Source organism: Trichosurus vulpecula, chromosome 1 (assembly GCF_011100635.1).
Source record: "Trichosurus vulpecula isolate mTriVul1 chromosome 1, mTriVul1.pri, whole genome shotgun sequence".
NCBI classification, from domain to species: Eukaryota; Metazoa; Chordata; class Mammalia; order Diprotodontia; family Phalangeridae; genus Trichosurus; species Trichosurus vulpecula.
The window spans coordinates 418,880,963-418,903,244 of NC_050573.1; the positions used below are offsets into that span (position 1 = coordinate 418,880,963).

Here is a 22,282-nt window from a genome sequence, read left to right on the forward strand (position 1 = left end):
ATTGAAAGAAATTTTGACCCTGGATGGTATCTCTTAATTTTATGTAATCAAAATTGTCTACCCTGCTTTTCTAGCGTAACACTCTCAGTACTATGACAGGTTGACTATCTAAGGAATAGTATCTTTTGCCTTCAGTCTCCCCCACTCCCTAATATATCATCTGCCTGTTCTAATATAAAATTGGGGCAGGGGAAGGTGTATAGCACTGTGTATTTCCTAGCATTATTTGGGCATTTTCTATTAATCTTAGGCATTCTCACCCCAATTATTTTTAGTAATATTTCATTTTTTCCCTAATTGCACGTGAAAATAATTTTTAACATTTTTTTTTAAATTTTGAGTTCCAAATTCCCTCTTTCTCCTTCCCCTCTCTTCCCCCTTTCCTGAGACAGCAAGCAATTCGATATAGGTTATACATGTACAATCATTCAAAACATATTTACGTATTAGTCATGTGAAAAAAAACACAGACCAAAAAAAAAGGTGAAAAATAATGTACTTTGATCTGCATTCAGTTCTTTCCCTGAAGGTAGATAACATTTTTCATCCTGACTCCTTTGGAATTGTCTTGCATTACTGTATTGCTCTCACTCCAACTGTTAAAGACTGTTTATCCTGAGCTATGTTGTTATCACTAGCCAAGATACTTAAGGATTTTGTCACCTTTTTAAGGAGGCTACCTTTGCTTTTGTGAGAGAAAGGGAATGTCTTCTGGGAGTGATTGGAGGTTAGTGTTTGCATTAGAATTTTACTTCCCTTCATGTTTCAAGTTTGGGGATTAAGGTCTCTTTGTTCCAGGGTAAGAAGGACTCAAGTTAGCTACACTAGGATTAGGTCTCTGCTTAAATCCATCCATAAATCTGTGGCCAGGAAAAGGACTAAATACTCAACTCAGAGAAAATGAGTGAACTGCTTGTTTGATCTTTTGCTGACTATGTCAAAGAGAAAGCTTTTTCTCCTTATGGAAATGGAGTTACATAGGTGGCCATAGACCTTAACTGTGAAATGTCTTGTCTTGATTTTATTCTTTTAAAAATATGAGAATTTATGAGAAGCAATATGTCTATAGAGTTCAGTGCTAGTTTTCTTGAGCTGCATAGAATTTCTCTTTTATAACTGGTTGTTTGTTTTTTGTAATAAAATTTTTTTCCCAATTACATGTGAAAACAATTTCAACATCCTTTTTTCAGATTTTGAGTTATAAATTCTCGTCTTCCCTCCCCTCCCCCATATTGAGAAGGCAGGTTATACATGTGCAAAACACATTTCTGTGTAAATCATTGCTAAGAAAGAACCCAAAAAAACCCCAGAAAAATAAAGAAAAAGAATCTTCGATCTGCATTCAGATTCTACCAGTTCTTTCTCTGGATATGGACAGCATCTTTCATCATAAGTCCTTCAGAATTGTTTTGGATCCTTGTATTGGTAAAAAAAAATAGCTAAGTTATTCACACTAGATCATCATAAAATATTGCTACTTAACTTATAATTCTTAAAATACAAAGTATTAGATTCATGCAGAAAACTAACACAAGGACAGCTTGCATGAGAACTGGCTGGGACCTGATTTCAAATCTACCCTCAGATGCTTACTAGCCATGTGATACTGAGCAAGTCACTTACCCCTAGTTACCTCCAAAAGAAAAAAAGAAATCGAGGTGAGCACACATGCGCGCGCGTGCACACACAGAGATTCATGCAAAAAACTAATATATATTTATGCATCCTGCTAAGTAAGTACTGAATACACTCAAAGTAATTTAACTTTTTTCTTATTAACTGTCATCATGCTGAATATTGATTATTTGTTGTGCTGTGTTGAAAATCTATTGGGATGTATAGGACATTTGGCCAATATAATGAATGACCCCCTGTAATTTTCCTGATTTCTTATCTTGTAGTGATTTTATTGTAATTATTTTGTTCGCCCTTGCTTTTTATACTTTGAACTGCTTTTTCTTTCTCCTTTTAGTGCTGGATATAACAGTCCTCTTGCCTCATTCAAATTTGCTATTTCTAGTCTGCTTAGAAACCAGATAATCAAGTTTTTTTGCATCTTGTGAGATGCATTAAGAGCAGCTAGGCTTGAAAGGTCTCTTGTTAGCAAAGTTATTAATCCTTTGTTTATGGCTTTTATGAGGTACCTTTTGGCTTTCCAGAGCTTTTCCTTCATCCTTCTTAATTATAGTCCTTAGATGGTTTTCATATAGTTCAAGTTGCCACATCACTTATTCCTGTGTAGGTGAAGAATTGCATGGCTAAAGTTATGACTTTTGTCTTAGGATGCCCCAGGCTTGGCTGAAAAGCAACATTTTGAGTGTTTTAAATAGGGAAACAGCCAATCTTATTTATCATAGGAATTCAATGGGATGACTTAGTTGCTAGTGAGTAGTATATATTGCTTGCTGTACTTTACCCACTTTTTGACAAAATTCAGTTAAATATAAAAATTCTTTATATTCAGTGGCATATAAGTTCAGTTTTTGATATCTTATAGGTAAAGAATATGGAGAAACACAAATTTTAAGTATATTGACTTTGTTATAAATATTACCCTCCCTCACCTCCAGCAGTTTGAATTCATGTAGGACTAGATAGGCTTTCATTGGTATCAGGAACTAGTTCCTGCTTGGAAAAGTCCTCCTACCAGAGCACATCAGCACCTTCTTCCCGGGCAAGAATCCTGGAGAGTTGCCTAAAATACTTAGTATTTAAGTGACTTTCCTGAGTCACGTAGCCAGTGTGTATGAGGACTTGAGGCCAGTTTTTCTTGGTTTTAAGTAGCTCACTTGCGCCTGTGCCATGCTGAAATAATTCGTATAGCCTTAATAATAAAACAGAATTATACTTATTTTAAATATTTCATTAGTTTTCTATTTATCTTTTTGAAAACTACGATGTCTTTCTTTCACATGATGAGAAATGAATGCTGGACATAGGTGTCAGAGGATGTCATTAGGTTTGAAGTCCTAACTGTTGCAGTCATTTATGGTGTCAAACTGAAGGCCCCAGGAACCAGATTAAAATGGAATGGGAGAATGTTTAACAAAAGTAAATAAAAATGAATTGCACAATAGGTAATGTTAATTTGTGGTTTTGTAAGTCAGTGTCAGAGATCCATTCAAGGATCACTTTCTATTTGAGTTTGACATACTGTTTTACCTCTGTGGGCTTCAGTCTCTTCGTTTGTGCAGTAGGATTGGATCAGATGATTTCTGGTTAGATGCTGTCGTAGGTCTGGCATTGTATGATTCAGTGAAATTGTACTTAGATTAAAAAGTTAACTGGTGAGGAAATTAGTGTTTGTATGCTAATAAATTAGCTAATGTTTTTGTTTAGCTATGGTATTTTTAAAATGTGAATAATATTTGGCCTACCATTAACGCATCATTTTAGAGGCAGCATAGAGTAGTTTTCAATTTACCACTTGAGCAACTGCACTTTTATATTCTATACTTCAGTAGATTTTATTCTGATAGAACGTAAAGTCCTTGAGAACAGGAATTGCTTTATTTTTACCTTGGTATTCCCAGCACCTAGCACAGTGATTGGCCCTTAGTAGACACTTAATAAATACTTCTTGATTGATTAATTCTAAAAACCTGAACAACTTACTTTGTGGTTGTCTGAATGAATACTGAGTCTCTTCTTAGAGTATGATTTCTGTTCACAAAACAAAAATGATGTTGAAAAACCTTTTTTGCTATTTCTATGCTAATAGAAATTTTTAAAAATTCATTTAGATTTCTTCTGGTGAATATATTCAAATGTCTGGTCGAGCTGGAAGAAGAGGTATGGATGAGAGAGGAATAGTCATTCTTATGGTGGATGAAAAGATGAGTCCAACTGTAGGAAAACAGCTATTAAAGGTAATTGTATATTAAAGTTTGTGGATACAAAAAAACTTTTTTGATACATTCTTTGAAAGCCTATTGCATTTGAATTTCAAGTATTCCTAGTGAAGTGTACCAGTTTTACCAAGCAAATACTTTGTTTTTACTGTATTTGAGTTCCACTTGCAAAAAGATCAACTGAAATGCCAACTTAAAATATTTTCTCGGTATGTTTTTTCAAGGGGATTAGTGGTTGGAGTTCCTCTGCTCCAAAATGTCTGCTGCTATTTGGTATACTATAAATCTACATCTTAGGCATTCATTTGGTTTAAACTACAAACACCCCGGGGAAGGTCGGCCTCACACTTTCTTCTGTATAGAAGACCTATCTCTTGCTGTTAACTTTGTTTTCCTGGTTTTGCTCACTTCACTCCAAATCAGCTCACATAAGTCTTCCCAGCTCTCTCTGAAACCATCACCTTCATCATTTCTTAGAGCAGAAGAATACTTCATCATATTTATATACCAGAACTTGTTCAGCCATTCGCCAGTTGATGGGCATCCCCTCAGTTTCCAGGTCTTTGCCACAGTGTTGTTTTCCTTTACCTAGTTGTGCTCATTGTCGCAATTCTACTGATTCTGTTCACTTCAGTCTGTATCAGTTCATCCAAGTCTTTGTCTTCTCAAGTTTGTCTGAGTCTTTCATTTTCATTATTAGAGTGCCATAATATTCCTATATTTTAACTGAACAATTTGTTCAATTAATCGTCAATTGATTGGTACCCATTTTATTTCCAGTTCTTTGTTATAAGAAAAGGTGCTGATATTTTTGTATATATGGGTTCTTTTCATCAGTCTTTGCCCTCTTAATAGTATATGCCTAGAAATGATATCCCTAGGTCAAAAGGATTGGACCTTTCCAGATTATATGCCTAGAATTGATATTGCTATATCAAAAGGACTATGCAATTTTCATTTCCTTTTGGGGCGTTGATCCAAATTGTTTTTCAGAATGGTTACACCAATTCACAGCTCCATCAATAATGCACTGATATACATGTTTTCCCATGTACAGTTTTTAAAATGTATTAAATCTACATAGGTCAAACTTTTTTGAAAATGAATTAATTTACTCTATTTTTGCTTTCTATGCCATTGATTTTTTTAAGTAATGAAATATTTAAAAACAGTAACTTAGACAGTTACTACTTTTTACTACAGGACCTTCCTGGAAACCACATCATAAAGCTGATTGTTGTAAAATAGATTTTCTTTTCCAATAGAAAAAAAATGTTATCCTTTGGTTAGATGCTAGATTTAACCAGCAGCAAAATATATAATGCTCTTTACTTCGGAGAGTAGTCATTTTGTCAGTGGTAGTGCTTCTTGCACTGCTATAGGTCGCTACAGTTTGCTTCCTCTATAGAGCTTAAGCTGTTTGAGAGCAGGGATTTATTTTTGTTTTTATTTTGTTGTCCCCTCAGCATCTAGTGTAGTGCTGGTGTATATGTAGTAGCTACTTGATAAATGTTTGTTGATTGGTAGGATGTGTCACAGCTTATTTTCTACTGGTATATTCTCAAGAACTTGAGATCCCCTCCATGCTGAAGTAATGCATGAATGAAATAAAAAGCTTTTATTATGTGTAAAGCACTGTGCTAAGCCTTGGGGATACAAGTAGAAAATAGAGAAATTGCCTACTTTCAAGCAGCTCACATTTTCACAGAAGTAGACAGCATTTACTAGAGGATCCAGTCATAGAGAGGATGAAAAGACCCATTCGTCCTTAAGGACGATGACACATCAGAGTAGTGCAAGATGAACCTGTGCAATTATTCTTTAAGGGTAAAATCATGCTTTCAAGTCTAATAAAATGGGTCTACATGTCCTGTACACACTGAACAGAGGACACCCAAGTAGTATTATCACAGGGCTTACGATCATAAGACTCAGGTGTGAATGAATATTGGCTTTGTTCATAAAGTTGTGAGCATGGACAAACCGTTGTTTTGACTATTGCTAATGTTGTAAAGAAAGGCATTTACAAAGCATTGAGTTCAATATAAATATGAATGGTCCAGATGGTTATAACACATAGAGAATAAAATTCATTCATCTTTATTTGCTTTATAACCAATGCTATTGAATTAAAACAACTTTGAGCTACCACCCCACACCTGTCAAATTGGCTAATATGATAGAAAGGGAAAATGACGGATGTTGGAGTAGATATGGGAAAATTGAGACACTGGTACATTCAGAAGGCAATTTGGAGCTATGCCCAGAGTACTATGAAACCATGCATTCCCTTTGACCAAGCAAAACCACTAAGTAGGTCTATATCCCAAAGAGATTTAAAAAATAAAGAGGTAAAAGACATGTACAAAATTTATTTTTTATTTGTTTTCTTTCACGTATGAGTTACATGGAAATTAAAAAAAAATTCTGTCTATGATCAGCAGGTATATTATGTGGAAGGAACATTGGAGTTAGGAAGTCAGTTAGTAAATAATAGTCATAATCCAAATATGAGGACCATTTGTACCTTTCTTTGTGAAGAGAGTGTCCAGATCAAAGAGATTACATATATGTGGAAATATTTATGAAAAGATTAATGCACCACCTATATAGTGTTCATCTAAAAGAAAACACTTAACTATCTGATTATATAGTATAATTTAATAGACATTTAAAATGTTCAGCTTTTCTGTCAGTGATTGGCTGAAAATGTTACTATAACTTTATTTTTAAAACTCACAGGATTTATTTGGTCTTCTCTCTTAGGGCTCAGCTGATCCTCTCAATAGTGCTTTTCACTTGACCTACAACATGGTTCTGAATTTACTGCGTGTAGAAGAAATTAACCCTGAGTATATGTTGGAAAAATCTTTTTATCAATTTCAGCATTATAGAGCTATTCCAGGAGTAGTAGAGAGTAAGTATGAAATCTACATTGCCTTTTCATAAAGCTAAATTCATATTTAGGACCAAACAGCAGAATAACTAATGTTTGGCTGCATTTACAACTCTCCTTTTTCTAATGTGTTAAGTTTTGGGTTGTTTTTTTTTTTTTTAAACTAAGGTAACTTGATACAAGAAGCTTTCTATGTTGTTTCATTGCTTTATTTTCTAAGAAGCGCTTTAGTAAGATATAAACAAAAATAGTTACACATTAATAATTTGATGTATTACAGTATAGTTATTATTCTTTCTCCTCTAAGAATAGCATTACAAAAGGAGACCCATAGCATTTGTTTTCAAGGTTAATTTTTAGTCTGAAGTTTTTCCTCGGATCTGGATCCTGTGTAGCCTAGCCAAAATCTGTCAGATACCAAAAAGGAGACACACCCTGTAGTAAAACATTTTTTCATTGTTTTTTAACTCAGTAGGTTAATATTGTCTAATAACAAATGCGGTTCTGGTGAAAAAAGTAAATAAATGATTTTATTTCCTCCTTTAAAAGGGAGTAATAGATTAATTACACCCATTTTTCTGGAGTCTGAAATTAAACAAATATGAAAGTATATAGATGGGCATTAAGGATCACTACAACAGACTACCCTTATTACCTCACATTCCTCTATATCAGAATTTCTTAACCAACCTCAAGGGGGTTGTAGACAGATTTCATTGGGGTCTATACCTTTGTGCATTTTTTAGAATATTTTGATAACTATTTCAGTTAATTGGTTCAGTTGTAACTCATGGTTTTATATTTTATCCATTAAAAAAATATCCTGAGAAAGGATTCATAGGTTTAGTGAGACAGATAAACTTGAAGGAAAGGATGTCCATGACACAAAAAAGATTATGAACCCCAGTTCTGTACCCTTAGGTTTTAGCCATTAGTCAGATATTAGGGAAAATGCAGGAAGGTAAAATAAGTGCAAGTTCTAAATGTTTCATTACTCATTAACTCAGAGTTTCTCCTGAAGTAGACTAGTCATTATTCTATTTTAATATCCGTTTCTTAATGGAGGCCAGAATTATTCCTTTTGACATTTTGAAGCCACCAGACACAGCTATACCACAGAGTTAGAAAAGTTGAATAGGATTACTTGTAGAGGTCTTTATTTCCAGCAAGGTGCCACACACAGTGCTAAGTGCTGGGGATACAAATACAAGCAAGCAAGACAGTGCCTTTGTCATACAGTTGATAAGATTCATAAGTTCATGCCATTTAGAGCCAGAAGGGACCCTGGCAGTCATACTCTCTTTGTATAGATGAGGGCTGACAAGGTGAAGTCATTTGACCATTCACATAAATAGTAAGTAGCACAGCCTAAACTTAAACTCAGCCATTCTGACTCTAAATTCAGTGTTACTTTTATTACATGAAAAACAACAAACCAAGTTGTTCTAGCAACAAAAAAGCAAGGTAACAGTTTTTGAGTAAAACTTTCATATGAATATTAATGAGAATTCATGTGCCAAATAATGATTCCAGTAAAAAACCAATCGATGGTCTCTAGGAAGGTGTCAAAAAAGATGTATTAAATTAGTCTTTTAACCTACGCAGGCAAAAACTGGCAGGAATTACTATTGGTAACAGTTTAATATAAGACATAGTGATATTTTATAATGAGTTCCAGGGAGGAGGATTAACAGGTTGGTGGACAGTGATGGTATCAGTAGTGGTAGTTCAGTAAAACTATCTTAACCAAGCACCTTCCCAGTGTTAGATTATTAGATGTTGGAAAGAAGGAAGAACAATCTTGTGAGATAGGTGTTACTATACATACGTACATACATACATACATACACACATATACATATATATATGTGTATGTATGTATATATGTGTATATATGTATATGTGTGTGTGTGTGTGTGTGTGTGTGTGTGTGTGTGTATATATCCCATTTTCCAGATGAAGAAATTCTCACAGAGGTTAAGTGATTTGATGAATAAGGGTCACACAGCTATTAAGAAGGGATTTAAACACAACTTTTCATGACTTCAAAACCAGTATTCCATTTGTTACACTCTAGAGTCTCCTTTTCTGACTCTGTTAGCAGATCACTGCAGACATCTTAGTTTGTGGCAGGGCAAGTGAGGAGGGGGAACATTTCAAGAGTAAACGGGCATAAGTATTGTCACAGCTTTTTGTTTGTCTTTTTAATACTTTAGAGACTTTGCCTTGAATGGAAGACCAAGGGCTTCTCACTATTAGCATAAAGTAAGGCATACCTGGACCAGATGCAACTGCTGCCCATTGTCATGTCCCTAAGGCACGGGATCAATGGGATATGGATCGTTCTTTGGGCAGAGTACTTCTTTTCCAAGGGAATAGAGAAGTAGATATTAAAGATGTGGGGTGATGAGAGTATAGGCTTGTATTAATTTCTCTCCTCTTACTTCTGAAAAACATAAATTATAAATTGACTTCAGGCACAAATAGCAAATTGGCTTAAAAAGGCACTTCAGTAGTCACCTCCACTCTAAAGCACTCATTAATTCCTCCCAAGGTATTACTCCCTTTCTTCAGATTACTTGATATTATATATGCCAATGTCCTCCCAGCCCCCAATGTAAAGTCTATCCCATTTTTGGTTTTGTATTCCAAGCACTTAGCTTGATACCTTACATGTGGTATTTGCCCGTTTGTTGAGTTGAATGATTCCCAATGGAAGAAGTAAAAATGTAGGTGGGTCTTATGTGGTCCCCCCCCACACACACATTTTTTTCACATAGTATATATTTTAATTTACAGAGGTAAAGAAACTAGAAGCACAGTATAATGCAATAGCAATTCCCAATGAAGAAAGTGTAGTTATCTACTACAAAATAAGACAACAGCTTGCCAAACTGGCTAAAGAGATTGAAGAATACATCCACAAACCGAAGTACTGTTTGCCATTTTTGCAGCCAGGACGATTGGTAAAGGTAAGCTGTCTTAAGTGCTCCACTTCCCAAATTTTCTTTGTAAATAAAGATTATGCCTCGTGATCTTTGTAATAAAATGCTCCGTATCATAAGTTTATGGAGAGAATATAAATGATTTTTTGTACTCGTTTGATAAAGGCAAAAAGAGGACTCTTGCTTACTAATCCCCTGTACTTTTCATAAGCATAAGTAGAAACACATAGCTTTAATTTAAAAAAAAATTTAATTGGTAGTGTTGGTTTTTATACTATATACTTGTTCTAATGTATTCCTCCCCCTTCCTTTTCCAGAGAGCTGTACTTTATAATAAAAAAAGGGAGGAGGGGGAGTGAAGTTCAGCAAAACTATTCAACATATCAAAAAAAAAAAGTCTGATTTTATATTCAGGATTGCACAACCTAGTCCCCACCGCAGCAGAGAAGTAGGGTACCCAGTGTCGTCTTATACTTCTTTATTGAGGCCAAGCTTGGTTATAATTTCATAGCATTCCATTTCAATTAATTGTTATTGTTTTTCTTTCCATTTAAATTGTTAACAGTTACTGTGTGTGTTGTTTTCCGCGTTCTGGGTACTTCAGTTTGCCTCCTTTCACGCGATTCTTTTCTTATAGTATAGTAATAGTCCATTGCCTTCACCATCACATACCACAGTTTGTTTAACCATTCTGCATTCAGTGGAATCCACATTGTTTCTAATCTTTTGCTCTTAAAAAAAGTGCTACTATAAATATATACCTCCCCTCTCTTCTCCCCCCACCCCCAGCCCCCAACCATGTACTCTATTATCCAGTGACTCTGGCCTCCTCGCCCCTCTTTGAATAAGATAATCTGTCTTCACTTGATATGTCCCCCATTCATGCAATTCTCTGCTTTATGGTTTCCCTGGCTTCTTTCAAGTCCCAGCTAGAATCCCACCTATATAGGAAGTCTTTCCCAATCCATCTTGATTCTACTGTGCTTTTCTTTTGTTAATTATTTGCAGTTTATCCTCTGTATAGCTTGTTTGTACGTTGTTGTTTGCATGTTGTCTCTTCCCTTGAGAGGAGGGACTATCTTTTACTTTTCTTTGTATTCCCTTCTCTTGTCACTGTGCCTGGAATATAATAGGTGCTTACTAGACATTTGTTGATAGACCATAATAGCACCTACCTCACAGGATTGTTATATGAAAATAGATAAAATATGTATGTATGTGTGTGTGTGTATACATACATACATATACGTATTTAGTGGTTTATAAACGTTGAAGTCCCATGTAAATGTAAGCAAATTATTTATTAGACAAACCATGAATATTGAGAAAGCATTCTGCCAAACTTTGTTTTGGTTTTTTTTTTTTGTTTGTTTTCTATTAGTTTTTTTTTATTTTTAGTTTACAACACTCAGTTCCACAAGTTTTTGAGTTCCAAATTTTCTTCCCCTCCCTCCCCCCCAAGATGGTATGGAACCCGATATATGTTCTATATATACCTTTGCATTAAAGTTATTTACACATAGTCCAATTGTAAGAAGAATTATGACCAATGGAATGAATCATGAGAAAGAAGAAACAATACCAAAAAGGAGAAGAGGAAAAAAAGCAAATAGTTTGCCTCAATCCGCAGACTCTGTAGTTCTTTCTCTGGATGTAGATAGCTCTTTGCATTATGAGTCCTTTGGAGCTGTCTTTGAACATTGTATTGCTGAGAAGAGCCAAGTCTATCAAAGTTAGTCATCACAGAAGCAGTATGACTGTGGTTGTGTACAGTATTCTCCTCGTTCTGTTCCGCTCACTCAGCATTGTATTGTGTAGGTTTTTCCAGGTTATTATGAGGTCTGTATCTTCCTCATTTCTTACAGCACAATAGTATTCCATTACATTCACATACCACAGCTTGTTCAGCCATTCCCCAATTGATGGGCATCCCCTTGATTTCCAAATCTTTGCCACCACAAAAAGAGCTGCTATAAATATTTTTGTACGTATGGGTCCCTTTCCCACTTGTGTGATCTCTTTGGGATACAGCCCTAGAAGTGGTATTGCTGGGTCAAAGGGTATTTTGCCAAACTTTTTTGAGGCAAATACAGACGTAATAGCCAAATTGTTGAAAGATAAAGTAAAGGAAGAGAACTATAGATCCATATCGATAATTAATCCCAAATAAAAAATTTAAATAAGCTTCTGAGGAAAATATACCAATTTATCTGAAAGATTATTCACTGCAATCAAGTTGGATTTATACCAGTGATGCAAGTATCATTACTTCCCCATTAGGAAAACAACATAATTATATATTTAAAAATTCACATAAATATGTATTTAAAAATTCACAAGCACATGATTTTACCAACATACATAGCAAAAGCCTTGACAAAGCACAGCACTCAGTTATGCTAAAAAAAAAAACTCCAAGAAAAGTAGAGACAAAGAAGGATCATTTATTTAATATTATACAAAGTATCTATCTAAAATCCAAAGTTTATATTTCATGGGGAAACATAGTAGTTTTCTCAGTAAATATCGGTGTTAAGCAAGGATGCCTTTTCCCTACAGTTTTTTGATAACATCCTAGGAATGCAAACAGTAGCATTAAGGCAAGAGAAAGAAATTAAAGCCATAAAGGTCAGCAGAGAGGAGATAAAATTGTCCCTATTTCTATATATGATATGATAGTTTACTCAGAAAATCATAGGGAATTAATAAAGATACTGATTGAGACAGTACCTTTAACAAAGTTACACGCTACCAAATAAACTTATCGTATTTGATATCAGATTTCATATTTGATAACATTTTCATGTAATAGCAAAATCTATCAGGTAGTAACAGAGAAGCATCATTCAAAATAATTATAAAATGTATAAATATTCAGGAATCAGTCTATCAAAGCACAATCAGTTGTGTACATTTAGTTACAAAATGCTACTTAAAGAAATAAGGAGGGGACAGCTAGGTGGCACGGTGAGTAGAGCACTGGCCCTGAAGTCAGGAGGATCTGAGTTTAAATTCAGCCTCAGACGTTCGACACTTACTAGCTGTGTGACCTTGGGCAAGTCACTTAGCCCCAATTGCCACCTCCCACCCCCCAAATAGATAAGGAATTGTTTAAATAATTGAAGGGATTTTCAGTGGATCATGTTTGTGCTTTGACAATTTAATAAAAATAACATTACTAAAGTTAATATACTGATTTAAGCTTGAAAGCATAAATTACTTAGAAAAACTTACTATTTGATAAAAACTGTTGAGAAAACTATAAAGCGGTCTGACAGAATTTAGACTTAAACTAGTCTGAGTGTCTTGCATCTGCCCAGGGAGTCTACCACTTTTTGCTGCAGCCTCATAGCCAGCCTCCTTAGGTGGGCTAGCACCCTGAGCCTTCCATCTCCTTCCCAGTGCTGCATGTCCCCTAACGAAAGACTGCTAAATGCCAAGCCTGGTACCTTCCATTTCTCCAAAGCACCCACTTCCACTTGTACCAGCACAAGGCATCTTTCACCTCCTTCAGCCAGCTTAATCTACCACCTGAGATATGGAGACCCTCCAGTTCAAAGAACAGCACCCCTCCCTTTGACTTCAGGCTTTCCATCTCCTACTGTAGCACCCTCTACTCAGTGATGAACATTCTCATAACTTCACATCCTAGTGACTCTGAACTCCTCTAGATCATCGTCCAAACCCCACTCCACTCCCCCCACCACCCAGTTCCTCATTCTTATCCCCCTTAATCATCCCACCCTAAGGTTTCATCCAGAGTCTATCCAACCCTTTCACTGTACTCCCTGGAATGCCCATTCCATAGGCAACAAACTTCCCTTCATCTTAAATCACTTCCTCTCCCACTCCTTCCATCTACTAGTTCATACTGAAACCTGGCTTCCCCCAATGACATAGCCTCCCTAGCCATCCTTTCCAGTACTGGCTACACCTTTACTCATTCTCCTTGGCTCACTGGTCAAGGTGGGGGAGTTGGAATATTCCTCTCTCTCCATTGTCACTTTTCAGTTCTCTCCCTTTTCTTCTTTACTCAGTAACCTCTCTTCCTTTAAGCTTCATGCAATCAAAATCCTGGTAGCTATTATGTACAGCCACCCGAACCCCCGGGCCTTCTTTTTCCTTTCTCAGTGAGTTTGATCCCAACTTACAATTTTTCTCTCCCCTCCAATTCCTGCCCTCATACCAGGGAACTTCATCATACGTATTAATTCTCCCTCAAGTATCCTAACCGCCCAGTTCCTCAACTCACCTTCCATGAGCTATTTCTGCATCCCACCTCAGCCACACTCAAAAGTTGGTCATATCCTCGGTCTTGCCATCACTCACAAATGTACCACCTCCATGTACAAGAATTGTGAAATCCCTTTATCCAACCATAATCTATTGGCTTTTCACCTCTGCCTTCCCTTACATAACCCTATTCTTCCTCACTATGACCTTCAAATCCTTAACCTTTCAGTTCTTCTCTCGTCTCTTCTCCACCTTGACTCCTTGGTGAGCCACTCCAACTCTACAGTGTCCTCTTCTCTTGAATCCCTTGTTCCCTTATATTACTGATTACCTCCATCCAAGCCTCAGCCTCAGATCACTCACACCATTTTGTCACTTTCATGCCTACACACATGCTATTGAACAAAGATGGAGAAAATCACACAACCATTCTGACTGGGTCCACTACAAATTTATGTAACTTCACCTGTGCCCTCACTGATGGTAGACAGTTCTATTATTCCTCCCTTATCAATTCACTGTCCTCTCCACATCGGCTCTTCCAAACCTTTTCATCCCTCCTCAAATCTTTTATGGCTCTCCCTTACTCTCAGCTAAGAACTTTCTCTCATATTGTACAGAAAAAATTAAGGCCAACTCCTTTCTTCTTCCTCATCTCCTATCACTCAAGTGCCTTCTGCCACTCTCTTCCTTCACCCCTTTCACATGATAAAGTGACATTACTGCTTACCAAGGCTAAGCCCTCTATTTTTTCGAGTGATCCAATTCCCTTCCATCTTCTCCAACAGATTGTCTCCTCTATCATTCCCATTATCACTTATTTTCACTCTCTCCCTCAATATTGGTTCTCTAAAAAGTAAAAGATTGAAAAATGGAGCTGAGAAGACGAAGAAGAATCAGAAATAATTGAACTCAGTTACTTTGGTGTTCAGTAAATCCCTAAACAGAAGTTACCCAAGTAAGAATTCCCTCTTAGATAAGAATCACTGGAAAAAAATCTGACAGAGGTTCTTATCAAACTGTTTCATCATAGTAAGTTCACATGATATGTGATCTGAATATTAGAGATTATATTATTAACAGTAAGGGACCTTTCATAGATGTTGTTAAGGACTGAATTTTTAACCAGAAAAGAGAGAAAATCAGTTACAGAAGAGAAAATATTTATTTACATGAAATTTGAACCGTTTTTGCAGGAACAAATTGATTCAACTAGAATAAAAAGGAAAATGGGCCAAAGGGGGCAGGGGAAGTCTTTTTTTTTTTTATCAAATATCTGTACATGTTTGAAATCCAAGTTATTTAGACAACTAAAGTATACTAACGGTGATAGAGTTGTGTAAGCTTTTATAAAAGTTATTTTCATGAACTATTTTTCTTTCTTCTCAGGTGAAGAATGAAGGGGATGATTTTGGTTGGGGAGTAGTGGTGAATTTCTCCAAGAAATCAAATGTTAAGGTAAAATGATTGCCTTTGATTGCAAAAATAGGTGTATAAGTGACTAATCAGATATTTCAGGCATGAGATTGTCATGGTCTCAATTTTAAAAATCTGATCAGTAATCAGTATTTTTAGAAGAAAAATACTGTTGAAAAATGTTAATGTAGGGGATTTATTTTTTACCTTATTGAATTTTGTACCAATACAAACTTTTGTTGTCTTGCAAAAAAAATTGTAAAACTTTGTGAAATTTTTTATTTCTGTTAAAAATGACTTTTTCCCTTCAATGTATAGAATATTTTAATAATTTTCACCAAATTTCCAGGTGAAACTTGAATATGTTGGGGATGCTAGAGACAGCCAAGAGAAATCATTGAGAGGCCTGAATTCTTGTCCAAACTTTCTTACTAATTTGAGTTGTGGAAAATGGAAGAATATCTGGTCCTAACTGTCTTTTAAGTCTTCGTGATAGTCCTCAGCACTAGCAGTTGTTTAATTGTCAGAAATGTTTATTAGTAGAAATGACATTAAAGAAGATGCATTACCATCTGCTTTGCCACTACATTTTAAGAACCATGGGACCTTTCCATTGAATTTAACAGCTGAAACTTCTGTGTATTTTATCTCCTCCATCACAATGTGAGCTTTTTGAGAGCAGGAACTGTCTTTCTTTTCTCTTAGGGTAGTGCTTTGCACATAGCAAGCACTTAAATGCTTTTTCCATTCATTCAGCTTAAGGCACATTTTTCTTAGAAGGTTATTTTAAAAGTACCAGAGACACTTTATAATTGTACTGTCTACATCCCTATATCAGTTTTATATAGGAGGCTCCAAGGTAATTAAGTAATATTTTAAAAGATAACTATTTTTGTTTATTCTCTTGTTAATTTGTAGATAGTAATAAGAACTTTTTAACCACTTTGCTTCTTGTGATATTAAACAAAATTGTTCATTTAAAATTGTAAATGGATTATATGAACTATATCCTTCGTGTTCCTATTATTTTTATTTTCATTTGTTATTTAATGCATGTATGTTTTACTGGGATGTTACTGATGGATTCTCAGAGTCTGTGTATATTCATGACAAATTTTGGCAGAAATAGAAAGACCCTGAGTAGGGACCTGACAATAGACTGTATCTGTTATCAAAGGACTATTCTTGCTAAGTTTGGAGAAATATATAACCAGAATGTTGGTGGCCAGATACAACTGATGAATTATTTTGGACCAGAGTAACTCTTGAGGATTATCTACTAAGACAAAGGGAGTTTTTTCTGCATCTAGAGGGCGCTCTCACATTAATTGAATCACAGTTTTTTGCAAATATTGAAATGCTTATTATTTTTGCAAAGTTTTATGTGCATACTAAGAAACTTTTAGACTGTCTAGCAGTTGTTTTACTACATACCGATTTCATTTTCAGGTGGTTTTCATCTGCTTAATAAATATTTGTATTTTATCAACTTAAGTTCTAGCAAACTACTTTGAATAATACCTTGTGAACAAAATAGAGTTAGAAGTGAACCTTTCCTAATGAGATAATCACAGAAACACTAGATATAAACTTACCTGTTTTTACTGTTATAAAAATTTGTTGAGTTTGCCGTATAGTCTATACAAGTTATTACCATACTTAAATTTGTCTTTAGTTCTATTTTTCTTGAAGCAAAATGCTTTGCTAAATTTTCCTAGCAACATATTCCCACCTGAAAAATTAACATTTCATCATGAGATCATATTTTAAATTTCTGGTTGTTATTACCACAGAAAGATACCTTCTTTTTGACATGGCACAATAATTATTTATTCCTTTTGTCTTGGCTTGATAAATGCTATTTTTGGCAAGAAAAATGAAATGTTTGCTATGAAGGACCAGTGAAACATTAGTACATTTATTATTTGAATAATAAAAATTACCATTTTCCTTCATTCCACTAAAAATCAAACCCATGTTTTAGTATTGTTTACTATATTTGCTATATCTTTTTAGGGAAAAATAAGCTTTTTCCTTAGGAGAGATAACTTAAGTAACTTGCATTTATTACTAGTCTTTTGCATAAAGAATATTATCCTAAGCATTATAGATAGTCTTCAAATAGTATTCATTTTTGTTGGCACCAGCATTTTTAAAGTCTCGCCACTCTTTTCAATGTCATTAATTCAAATGTATCTTTTTGTAGCATTTGAAAAGAATTTAAAACCCAATGAAAAACTCAACTTTTATTCCTAAATATTTGTCTCTTTCAGCAAGATACTTTTCTCTAGCACTTGATTAATAGTAATATTTCCAGAAAAGTAATCATTTAAAAACTTGTACATAAACAAAATCATTTTTTACGTTTCAGTAACTGGATCTTTTAAAATCTATTTATGAATGTGTTTGCTAGTTTTTGTTTTATTCTAGAATAGGAATGGAAAATTTGGTATATCCTTAAACTTAGAATGCTTCAAGTATGGTTATATTTGAAGTGTTATGAGCTAAATTATATGTCACATACTTTTACAAAGTTCACTGGGAATTTGTTTTAACTCACTACTTTTTCCAGAGAAATTATATGTGCCCCCAACTTGTCAGGGGAAAGTTCAGCTTAAAAGAACCACCTGCCCAATTGTATGGTCAAGTTAGAACAGTGTTAACACTTAGACAATTATAATTTAATGTAATCATTAAGAGAGGAATCTGATTGTATCATCCATCTGGATAGGTTGCTAGAGCAGAAATACATTCCTGACATTAATCTTATTAGAAAACATAGGTATCCAGTGATTTTTAAACTGCTTCTATCATGTCAGTCATTTTTTTTTTTTTACATATGATTCATTAATATACCTCTCTTTCTCTCTAGCCCAATTCTGGTGAATTAGATCCTTTATATGTTGTAGAAGTGCTTTTACATTGTAGCAAAGAGAGCTTGAAAAATTCTGCTACCGAGGCTGCTAAGCCAGCAAAACCTGGTGAGAAAGGAGAGATGCAGGTTTGTCTTTTATTTTTTTAGCCTAGTGTGTAAGTACTAATTCACTTGTACTGTTGACTCTATAGAGTGTACTGAAAGGATTTTATAATTAAAAAGTGAGGCTTCCAGTTGGTAAGAACATTATTTTTGACATTTTCTGAATTTATATGTAAAGAGGCATATAAAATTTTGCTATCATGCTTCATAAAGCTTCAGTTTTCTTTTGTATTTTCGAAATAGAGTGATTTAATGTGAATGGAAATAGCGAAAAGTGACTTGTAGTTTATTGTATTGTACATTTTATTTTTTAAATTGTAGTTTATTATATTTTATTTTGTATTTTATTATATTAATATGAATGTGAATGGATTTTTTTTACCAGTGCTTTACAGTTCTTAGTTTATAATTTCTAGCACTGGAAGGGGCTTTAGAAATCATCTATTTCAATTGCTTCGTTTTGTAAATGAAGAAATAGGCTCAGAAGTCATGACCTGCTGAAACTCACACAGATATTTAACTGGTTGAGCCATCAGTTAAACTGGTGTTCTGATGCCAAATAGAATTTAATTGCCAATTTGTTGTGATAATTTTGGATTTTGAAACATTTTGTTCAAGCTAGCCCCACCTGGGTTGTTTGGGGTGGGAGTGGGAGGTTCATTCCTGTGAAAATGGCATTTTAGAAAAGTAAAAGAATTATTCATAAAAATAAATTCCCCACTAAAACAGACATTTGTTAGAAGCTATTTAATTTGTTTATGACCTTAGTCCTTGTATACTGACCTTAGTCCACCATCTTCAAACAATTCAAAACTTGACTTCTTATTTCTCTTGTTGTTGGGTACTTTCTCCACCAGTACAGATCATAACCTCTTTGCCACTTATTAGTGTCTTTGAGAAGTTCTGTGAACTAAAATACTAATTACCATCCCAATGATTACTGATCTCTTTTAATTTAGTTAGACTAGTCATCAGGCAGCAGATACTCAGTCCTTTTACATGGAAACTCATCAGCCGTAAGTTGTAAACATTGGGTTGACTTCCTGCTACCACCTGACATTTCTAGAATTTATACACATTTTAATAAAGGGCTCACAATTGGTGTCAGAGGACCTGGGTTAAATCCTGGCTTTGCCACATTCTACTTGTATCAACCTAGGCAAGTCATAACCTCTTGGGTCCTCAGGTTCCTCAGATATAAAATGAGGATCCCTAGAGGCTTTTCTCTGAAAGACCTCCATTGATGGAAAACTCATTTCATCCTAAAACAGTGAGTTTTACTTTGGGATGGCTTTTTTTTTTTAATTCCCTTACATTAAACCTAAATCTAAAACTTCTTCGTATTTCTTTCAGTTCTGTCATGAGTACCAAGCTAAAAAAGCCTAATTCTTATTCTTTTGAAAAATAGTCCTTCAGATTCTTATAGATAGTTATTATTTCCACCCCAAGGGAGTTAATGGCATTTTAAAAGGCAAAGATGATTGTTAAACATCAAAACAGTATCCCTGGTGGTCATCTTATGCTGTTCTGAAATCTCATCCTTTTCTTCTCTCGCTTCCTAACTCCTACAACCAAGAAAAATTTATAGCATTTTGCTCAGGTATCATTTCATGGATCCATTCCTGTTGTTAGAACTTTATACTGCTTTATTCTACTAAGCATAAAAAAGTTAAACTCTAAAAGTTTATAATACCATATTTGTTGGTTGAAACTACGCAAAAATTTGTTGCTAATGAATTCCTTGTATATAAGGACTATATCTATTTCACTTAATTATGTAACCCCCAGGTACATATACAGTATTAATTTACTTTAATAGACACTGTATGGCAACCCAGAAAATATTACTCGATTTTTCTTTGTAGCTCTGTGCCTTGAATATGGGTTCCAGGTACATGGTGAAATTCATATCCCTAGAAAACCCTAGGGAAATTACTGGAAGTCCTCCCCAAACACTTTGCAGACATAGGACCAGAGTCATACTTCCTTTGTTTGCTGGGGAAATAACATAAGATGGAGATTTCAGGAGCCCTTCTTCCTTCTAAAACCCCTATGGACCTCTGAAGTTAACATATTGGCATCCTCGGCTTATATTAAGGGGGAGAAAGGTCAGGAATATTGTTTTCTTGAAATAGAAAAACATCTTTAGAGGAAACTTTTATTGCAGTCACCAGCTTGAATGAGAGGATGTTGACAAAACATGTCAAGTGGTTTGGTTCTTACTGTAATGCTTTCATCTGTGTCACTCCTTTGCAATAGTTGAATCAGAAATTACTCACAAGTAAGGGCAAGGATCTTGGAGAGGTGGAATGTAAGGGCAAGCAAGTGGGACTTTTTACTGTTTTTTTCTTTTGGAGTGCTTCTGAGCAGTAAGGCAATCAAGTGCCTTTGATTGAGTCTTCCCTTTGTTTGTAGGAAGGCCCACACCCTTTTGCTAATTAGGTCTTGAGGAGTGTGAAGCCCTCAGGCCCTGAAAAAGGGTATATATACTCTGGGTTAGCATTTTGTTTGGGGCTCACTCATTGGAAAAGTGTTGTGTGATTTGACCAGACAAGACTCTGGGTAGCCATTGCAGCTTTGAAAAACCCCGATGTTGGTGCTTCTCTCTCTGGTAACAGTGTATGTAATGTCTTGGACAGATAGCTAGAACCCCTATCTGCCAATTTGTGGTATTTGTCCTGATCATATAATTTTTGCTTGTGTTTTCTCTGAAGTTCAGGGTACTGACTTTTTTCTCTGAACTAAGTGAATGATATATGTATGTTAATTAAAGTGATATTGTGGGGAGAAAAAGAAATTACAAAACGTTGCGTTCTGAATTTTCAATTATCAGCTTTTTTTCTCTCTAATCATTCCAAACACAAAAGAGTAGTAATTTTCTAAGTTGTATGCATATATTAGTCTCTTGAAAGGATTTATTACTTCAAAGTACGGAATAATGTCAGGAAGTACAGAAAGAACATGCTAGCATCTGACAGAATATTCCATCACTTTTTCCTCTTTTGAGGGCACTGACTAGGGTTACTTATTCAGATTAATCCTAAAGAAAATGGATCATTAAGATTCACCAAGTCCAAATAAAACATAATGACCTTAGAATAAAGAAAAATCTATATTAAGTCCCATAAATTAAAATAGTCATATATGCTATATTGTCAGTTTTATTAGATTGGGTTAAAAAGCTACTTTTCCAAATTGCAATCATATTCTTTTAGATTGTAACTTTTAGACAAAACTGATTATTGTAACACCTAGATTATATTTGTTCATCTTTCTAAAAATTTGTTTCATAAATCCCACTCAAGTTTTACTCTTCATCCAGTTACCAGTATCTGCCCCTTCCTACCTCCATCTATATTTCAGAATTCCAAGATGTGACCATCTTAGAGTGTGTCCAATGGACAACCTCTTCCAAACCACCTACTTGTTGGGGTGATCTTCATGTCAGACCCTTTTTGGTAGAAGTAAAGGTAGCAGAAGGGAAGAAGCCTTGTCTGTGGCGACTTTAGGGCCTTGGCTACTAGCTCATAGGCCAGCTCCATCCTCTCAATCTCTGGGCTGGTGGAGGCAAATTACTCTTGGGCACACACGCATTGCCCAGGTATCTTTGTACTTTTCAAGACTCTTCTAGGATGGAAAATCACCTGTATTTCTTACATTTAACCTGTACTATGTGGAGCTTGCCATCAGCCAATATTAGCTCATCACTGTCTGGAAAATTTCAATGGAAGTACCCTCACTCTTTCCTAAAACCCTCCCCACCTGCTGGCCTGCTTTAGCTCAGTTAGATCCTGCTTTTTGCCAGGACTCCACATGAGTGGCATCATACATTAGTTATGGGCCTCCCCACCTAATACAGATATAATCAGATCAACTGGTGAAGTTTTAAAAGAGAATGGGGGCAGCCCATGTGGCTGTTTTGCAAGTAGGCTTGTCCACAAAATTAGGCACTTCAGGGATGGTG

The 22,282-nt window shown here is 35.2% G+C and overlaps 1 protein-coding gene across 2 annotated transcripts in view; it reads left to right on the top strand.

The window, feature by feature from the left end:
- The window catches only part of MTREX (Mtr4 exosome RNA helicase), a 96,121-nt gene that overhangs the window by 36,373 nt on the left and 37,466 nt on the right, over window positions 1-22,282 (top strand). For both annotated transcript variants that reach the window (XM_036760835.1, XM_036760842.1), the window contains exons 15-19: window positions 3,744-3,869; window positions 6,618-6,768; window positions 9,547-9,719; window positions 15,315-15,383; window positions 18,214-18,342. In XM_036760835.1, the coding sequence (XP_036616730.1) occupies window positions 3,744-3,869; window positions 6,618-6,768; window positions 9,547-9,719; window positions 15,315-15,383; window positions 18,214-18,342 (648 nt within the window). The remainder of the gene's footprint in view (window positions 1-3,743; window positions 3,870-6,617; window positions 6,769-9,546; window positions 9,720-15,314; window positions 15,384-18,213; window positions 18,343-22,282) is intronic.